Below are 8,186 nucleotides of genomic sequence, written 5' to 3'. Positions count from 1 at the left end.
CCACTCCCACCCGAAGCGGGTACGACGTCAACCGATGGCCGTCGCGTTGCCTGAATGGCGACGCTCTTCTTGGGCGCCAACGCCAAAGAGTTGCCCCGTATCAGGATGCTGCAAGAAACAAAAGGTGTAAGTCACGCTAAAAACATAGAAAAATAGAGAAAACAAAGGAGTCAATGACTTACATCGGCGTTGTTGGGCAGAGGATACGTTTGGGGGATAAACCCTTAGGTCCTTGCTCCACCTTGTCGGGGCAGGGCCATTTTGAGCCCGCCCCTGCTCCTGGGCAGAGGGGCTCACCTCCCTTACATCTCGGGGTGCGGCGACGGAGCCACCCCACTCCATCGACACCTTGGGCATGGTGGTAGATCCTCCCAGCTCGGTTGGCTCTTAGGGTGCGGCAGTGAAGCCACCCCCCTCCACCGGCACCTTGGGCGTGGTGGAAGATCCACCCGCCCCAGCTAACTCTTGAGGTGCGGCAGCAGGGCCACCCCCTCCTCTGGCACCTCGGGCACGGTGGCAGATCTGCCTGCCCCTGCTCGTTCTGATGTCGGGCCGATGATCTAGCCCACCTCCTTCGGTCTCATAGACTCACCTCCCCCTGCATGGATTGGGAAGGATCCCTACAAGGACGAGTGGATACCTGTTAGCGTATCCTCGCTCTCCAGGTCATCCCACTCGGTGTCAGCAACTACCTTATCGTCTTCCTCGTTGTCGTCATCATCATTGTCCATGTCCTCCCCTCGCTCCCATGCCAGCAGCTTCTACTGCTTCTTCCTCCTCTCTTCCTCCTTCGCCTTTCGCTGCCACTCGGCCTCGGCACGGTTGGCTGCCGTCATGAACGGGTCCTTTGGCAGCAGAGCCGGGTGATCCATAAGGATGAGTTTCTTCGGCAGGTCCCCCTATCTCAATATCAGCATCAAGAGGTCATGAGTTTAATTAAAAAGGAGGCACGAGGAAAGAAAACTTACGAAGACGATGTACCTCGGTTCCAGCCACATTACGGGGTGCCCTAGCACTGGATACACAAACTTGAGAACAACTCCGGTGTCATCCCGTGGAGGCTCCATCACCTCCTTGATGCGCTGCGCCTCTTTAGAGGGAGAGAGCGCTCCCTCGGTGAGCGCCGTCCCGTCGAGTGATGCCCCAAGCGCCATCGTGTAGGGGAAGCGCGCACCTCATCAGCGGCGCCACCCTCCACGTGTGGTAGGCATCGATGATCCCCGACCCCTTCATGCGCCTCTCCTTCAGGATTTGGATGGCGGTGAGATGGTCCTGGATTCTCCTCTTGTCTTTCTCTGGGACTCCCCACTTTCTCCATGAGTCTGGGACCTTTTCGATGAGGCGCCCGGTAAACTCTAGCAAGGGGGTGGCTGCATCATTCTTGACGTAGAACCAATGCAAATGCCACCCCTTGTTGGAGGTTGACAGACGCATTGGCGGGTACTCACTGACCCGGTTGTTGCAGAGCTAAATGCTGACACATCCCATTGGCACGTTTAGTTCTTACTTCTTCTCCTGCTTTAGGAGGGTGACGGCGAAGAAGTACCGCCATAGGTCGAAGTGGGGACTAATCCCCAGGAATCCCTCACACAGGGCGACGAATGCCGTAATGTGCTAGATTCCATTGGGATTAAGGTGCTGCAGCTCTACCTTGTAGTAGTGCAGCAATCCCCGAAGAAACTTGTGGGCGGGGGTGGCGAATCCCCACTCATGGAAATGAGCGAAGGACATGACGTAGCCGTCGGGCAGCGACGGCGTGTCCTCATCGTCGGACAGCCACAACTCCTCAGTGGCAGTCTGCGCGCAAAGAAGACCGCGGTGAACGAGGCCCTCCAGGCTGGAGGGTGATATTAGAGCGGCACCACGGCTCCATTGGAGGATTGGGGTGGGTGGATATGAATTCGACGATGGTTGAGACACAAATGCGGGAAGCTTAGACGATTGGCGGTGGAGGTTGTAGATGTAAAGGCAAGGAGGCAAAGTACGAAACCTTGAGGCGAACCCTTTGGTTTTATAAGGGCAATAGATGCGAGGAAAGCAACCATCCGCTTGGATCTCCGTGCCTGCCACGATCCGCCACCACGTCACGTTGCGGGATATGCGCCTACAATCCCTATCCTTTCCCTCCGAAGACGCATCGAATGTTTTGCCTCTCCAGATGGACCAGGACTCTTTACCAACAAAAGGGATATGGGTCAAAAAGCGTTTCTTCGACCCGCCTGGGCCTAGGAGTTCAAGGGCTGGCCCATCAATGGTTTCGATGGCCATCCCAAGGCACCCTTACAACAAAGGATGGGCCCACGAGCGGCCAAAACTCAGGCACACGAGCTTCACGGGAGTCTTGACCCATGATCGAGTCTCAGCAGGGCTGACCCTGGCCGGATCCCCGTGAACGAGATACCAGGATCCAATTGAGCTATCCGGCTAACAAACCATCAAGTCTCACGGCCGCACTCGCAAAGGGTCCGACCTCGGTGAAGGAGAACTCACCGTCTTTAGGGCACGCCGTGGGCAACAATAGAGGGCCAGGGCTCTTAGAATTCTCTCTTTCGGAAAACCCTTCGAAGGAGTATCCTACTCCTCCGTGGGCTCAGGGGCTACACCCACCGGGTGCGCTCGCGTGCACCCACTAGCAAGTCAAAAAAATCCCCCAAGCTATTCTACTCGAATCGTCCGGGGGCTTAGGGCTACTATCGGGGACCAATATTAGGGTACCCGAAGAGAAGGAGCTAATGACCGTCAATGTTGATTCACCCGCGCGATTGAGAGCGCGACTACACCGCTTGCCAGGTCACTCCTCGTCCGTCCACCGAGACCATGGGCCCCGCCTCAACCTGAATCCTAAGGGTTGGCTCTGCCTCGCCCGACGTCTGAGGGCAAACTCCGTCTCACCTGACCCCCGAGGGCTGGCTCTGCCTTGCTCGACGTCCAGGGGCTGGCTCCGCCTCGCCCGACGTCTGAGGGTAGACTCTGTCTCGCCCGACCCTCGAGGGCTGGCTCTGCCTCGCCTGACGTCCGGGGGCTGGCTCCGCCTCACTAGACGTCCGTGGGCTGGCTCCGCCTTGCCTGACGTCTAAGGGCAAACTCCGCCTCGCCTGATGTCTAGGGGTTGGCTTTGCCTCGCCCGACATCTGCGCGCTGCTCCTTCATAACTACGCGCAGATAAGGCAGGGCTCTCAAGTCAACCGCAATACCGAGGACCATACTCTACATGCCTGCAGGAAAGTACCGTCAGGATATGACAAGACGGGCGCTTTAAGCCCTTCCAGGCATGTCAGAGCCCGAACAGTGTCGTAAGCGCCGATATTTGTCTTACAGTGTTGTGGGCGCTGCCATTTGCCCTCGGCCGTGGATCCTGATGGGAGCATACGACAACCACTACGGTCCAGGAGGAAACTCGCATCATCTACGGTAACGGACGTGCGGTCACTGCGCCGTCTGCTCCCCGTAGGGCCATAGATCAGCACCCTGGTCCGTCGCGCCATCCGCCGGGGCGGGATGGGACGTGACCACTTGCTGACAAAGTCAGAACATGGCATCATCAGCGGACAGACGCCCAGCGCGGCCCTATCAGGATCAGCGGACATGCACCCGGCATGGAGCTACCCCTGGCACCGTCTGCTGTGTCAGTAGGGCTCGCTCAGAGGAAAAAGAAGACCCGGTATCTTTGAAGGACCTCCTTTACCTCTGGTTTTTTTCTTTCTTCTATTTGTAATCCCTGCTTCCCCTTGGTCTATAAAAGGAAAGGCAGGGCACCCCACTAAGGGGATGGATCGATTCAACACACTACGCATCACATCACACACAATAGAGCAGCAACCCAGCTCTCAGCGCACATTCGACTTTTTCATCAGAGACTTGGGACTTGTCCCTCTCTCGTCCGTTTGTAACCCCTACTACGAACTTTTCAGTGCTAATAACACGAGCAGCAGCCACAAACTGGACGTAGGGATATTCTGCCCGAACCAGTATAAACCTTGTGTCTTTTAGCATACAATCCGGGTCCAACGCGTAATAACACAAATTTACTCAATGATGTTTACTTGAAACATCAACAACCTCACATGATACCTTTTAAATTTTAGTTAGAGAATCAAACACCCCCTTAGTTAAAGTCACATGCGCCATAAGCAAAGCCGCACGCCACTCTTGTCCCCTCCACAAAACATGTCTAGCAGACTCAGAGAGAGTTTTAAAAACGTCCCAAAAGAAAACTATTAGTAGCAATATAAAGAAGAAAAAAGGATTTATACATACGCATGTGCTATGTGCCCTTTCCTCATCCATCGCTAAAAAAAACCCCAATAGCCATTATGCAGTAGTTACTGGATAATGGTGTTTTTGCAAGTCAAGGCCAGAAGTACCGGATTTATATATTTTATATTTATTAATTCATGCGGGAGCTGCTACTCCATGTGAAATTCCTGCAAACTCAGGCGCAAGCAAGTTGGTCCTCCCCTTTTTCTTTATATAGGAGGGAAAAGTTGCCTCTCCTTCACTTGCCTAACTCGCTTCATGCCTAGTGCTTGCACGTGCTTGATGGTGAAGCTTACCCAACTACACCCAACTCACATGCCCCTGCTTCTATGGTGTCTCCATCATATCATGTGCAAATCCTACTGTCGTTCATGTTAAACTCTCGCACGCCCTCACAGGTGACAGGACACACCCACAACTTTCAGCTCATCAAATGGGTAATAGGAACACCGAACACAACCAATAAAGATAAAGATCCATTGATCAGTCAAGATATACAACGACATCGACCCCTCAAGCTTTTGAACAAGGCCTTATTTAGATTGGGATTAGAAATCAGTATTTGACACTGCAGCACTTTCGTTTATATTTGACAATTATTGTTCAATTATGGCCTAACTAGGCTCAAAAAATTCGTCTCGTAATTACAATCAAACTATGTAATTAGTTATTTTTTTATCTACATTTAATACTCCATGCATGTGTCCAAATATTTGATGTGATGAAGAGAGTGAAAAAACTTGCAATCTAAACTAGGCTGGTAAACCAACCAAAGACCATGTGTATTGTTGTGAGATCAAAAAAACCGACTCCATTACAAGCGAAATCATGCTGCAAAATACATACATCAGGATCAGGGCATCGTCCACCTCCACCCTGGGCGACGACGTTTGATCCATCCTATATACAGTTTTGGATTCAACCAACGCTAACATCGGTCGATCCATCATCACAGCTCATAACTACAGGGTACTTAGTTAACAACAACGGGTGGACTCTTGGTGGTTGCTTAATCCTGCTAATTAACACGCTACTGGCAAAAACACAACAAGATGATGAACAGCAGCAGAACTGCAGAAGCTATCATCATCCATCCTTCCTTCTAAAGTTTACAACAACAGCACCAGCATCATCGTCGTCTCCCTCCTCCTGAATCTCTCTGGCTATCGTGTTGTGACGACGATGACAGTCCGGTGGTGAATAGCAGTATCAGTATCGTCCCTATCCGGCAGCCACAGGCGAGCTGAGCTCTCCTTGATTACCTGCCCATGGCAGACCCGGGCTCCGCGAGGCGGCTGTAGAGCGCGGCGTTGAGCTGGTCCTGCGAGTATATGCGGCTGGCCATCTTCACCGCAACCTGCTGGATCATGAGGTCGTTGACGACGGAGACGCTGGCGTGGTAGACGTCCAGGTCCAGCTCGCGGAGCGCCGTCATCAGCCGCGCCGACGGGTGGTTGCGCTTGTGGCACTGCACGCGGATCATGGCCTCCAGACCCAGGATCTTGGCGTCGATCTCCACCGCGTGGCAGCGCGGCCCGCCGTCGTGTCCGCCGAGCCCAGCGGCGTGCGGGGGTGGCCGCGCGTCGCGCTCCTTCTTGAGCGCCTCGACCTGGGCCTGCAGCGTCTCCTTATCGGACTCCAGCGACGTCAGCTTGCCGCGGAGCTCGTTGATGTAGGAGATGGCGTCGCCGAGCAACGACGCCTTGTCCATCTTGGACACGTTGGGCACCACGGCGCGCAGCGCGTAGAAGCGCTGGTTCAGCTTCTCTCGCCGCTGCCGCTCCGCCTCCACGTGGTTCAGCGGCTCCTCGCGCCCGTTCGCCGGCTTCCGCCCGCGCTTTCGCGGCCGCTTCTCCGCCTCCGGTGGCGGCGCCACGACGCGGCTGCTCTCCACCTCGCGCACAGACGCGTCCAGGTCCGAATGGTCGGACTCCGACTTGGCCGGCGCGCCCGTGCCCGTCGACGGCCGCGTAGTGGGCGCCGACGAGAAGGACAGCATGCCCTCGTTCGCCGTCGCCGCCGGGTGGTGGTTGGTGTTGCTCGCCCGGGAGGTGGCCTCCATTGAACGCTTATTGTTGTTCTTCGCATCGTTCGCCGCGGCGGCCTGTGTCATGGTCGCCGTGTGCTGCGAGAAGAGGCTCCCGGGAGCGGTGGTGAGGCTGGCGGTGGCGGCGGGAGGCGCCGGCGACGGGTTCCTCCGGGCGTTGCTATCGGCGCCGAAGCTGAGGATCTCGCCGGACTCGGGCTTGAATAACGGCGGGGTCGCCGCCAAGGAAGAAGGGTTGGACGCAAAGTCTGAGAAATTGAGCTCCCGGCGGAACGGGCCCTGGTGAGCCTGATTCTGGTGCTGGTGCTGCCGCTGCGGTGCAGCGGCCGGCGCCGGCGGGGGTGGCGGCGCGTGCACGGATGGACTAGGGTTCTCCGTGAGCGTGCTCGTGCTCGCCTTCTCAAAATGGATCTGTGGCGGCGGCGGCGGCGGCGGCTTGGAGACGGAGATCTCGGGCGACGGGTGCGACAAGGAATCCTTGATGTCCATGACCGGCGTGTCGGCGAGCCATAGCACGGAGGGGTCCGTCTCCGCCTGGTCGACTCCGGCCGCGGGCTGCTGCTGCGACGGCGCCTGAGGCTGCACGGGCGGCCACGAGCCACCCCCTGCTCCGCCCCCGAAGAGCGAGCGGATCTTCGCCATGCTCTCGGCGGTCTGGAACACGACGTCGGTGGAGCCGAGCTCGAGCACCCCGGTGCCGACGGGGAAGCAGACCATGGTGCGGAGGCCGAAGTTGTAGGCCTGGCGCGCTCGCTCGCACGGCGCGGAGGAGAGGCCAGAGGCGATCCAGGTGGGCTGGCCGGCGAAGAGCGCCTGCCCGGGGAGTCCCGTCCCGTTGAGAAACGACTGCGTCATGGAGACGAGGAAGAACCACTCAGTGTCGGTGACCTCCTCCTCGACGGCCTCGTCGGGCGCGGCCGCGGCGCCGGAGATGAGGGAGTTGAGCTCGCGGAGCACGCGCTTGCGGTGCTCCTGCTCGGCCTGGGCGGCGGGCGTGAGCGGCCTCTGCTTGCACTTGTCGTCGTCGCAGCCCTTGTAGTAGCCGTCACCCCAGCCGAGCAGCGAGGCGCCGGTGGCCGCGTCCAGGGAGGACTGCCAGAAGATGGCGTAGGTCCAGGTCTCCCTGGACCCCTCTATCATGGCCTGCAGCCGCTGCTGCAGCGTGTCCTGGTTGAACCCCGGCGCCATCGCCGCCGCCGCCGGCATCTGCTGCGGCGGCGGCGGCGTCGCCGCGGCGGCCGACGAGTTGCCGCCCCCGGCCGTCGCCCCCCAGGGGAAGGTGGGGAGGTCGGCGGAGGCCATGAAGGCCTCCATCATGGAGGCGTTGTCGTCCGTCCACAGGTTCATGGAGGCAGCCGAGGAGAGGGGGAGGGCGAGGCAGTAGACCCGAAGGGAGCGAAGAGGAGGGAGGAGAAATGGTGGGTGGAGAATGGAGGGCGAAGGAGGGGAAAGCGAAATTCGGTTTAGATTACGGAATCCGTGGGATTATGGCCCAGACCCGAAAACGCCAGGCTGGCGAGGGCAAATACGGAAACATTTCTTGGCCCGGGGCAGGGCCAGGGCCAGGGCCACAGGGCCAAGTGGTAAAACGGGCAATCCCTCGGGTTGATTTAGGAGGGCACACCTACAATTCAGGGTCACAGGTTTGTGTAACCGCCGGGTTCGTAGCCCGCCTCCTACAAAAGGGGCCCGGTTGTCAGTGACAACTCACGGTGCTATAGGCCATAGGACATTCTCGTGGTTAAGGGTTGCAATTGCTCGTGTTGGACCTACCTGTTATTTTTATGGTTTATTGATCTTTTTAGCCTACCTAGTATTCATGCTTTTTTACACGTGAAAATGATGTGGGTCGCTACATCGGATGGGTGAGGAGCAAGCCACG

At 57.3% G+C, this 8,186-nt stretch overlaps 1 protein-coding gene across 1 annotated transcript; it reads right to left on the bottom strand.

The window, feature by feature from the left end:
- Positions 1-5,019: 5,019 nt before the first annotated feature.
- Positions 5,020-7,769, bottom strand: LOC136539725 (transcription factor MYC2-like). The gene has a single exon (XM_066531702.1). It carries the CDS (start codon positions 7,649-7,651, stop codon positions 5,516-5,518), a length of 2,136 nt encoding a protein of 711 aa, XP_066387799.1. The 5' UTR covers positions 7,652-7,769; the 3' UTR covers positions 5,020-5,515.
- Between the last annotated feature and the right edge of the window lie 417 nt (positions 7,770-8,186).

This window comes from Miscanthus floridulus, chromosome 1, assembly GCF_019320115.1.
Source record: "Miscanthus floridulus cultivar M001 chromosome 1, ASM1932011v1, whole genome shotgun sequence".
Lineage (NCBI taxonomy): Eukaryota > Viridiplantae > Streptophyta > Magnoliopsida > Poales > Poaceae > Miscanthus > Miscanthus floridulus.
Note: the sequence above shows the minus strand (reverse complement) of the source record. Positions and strands in the feature narration are given on the sequence as shown.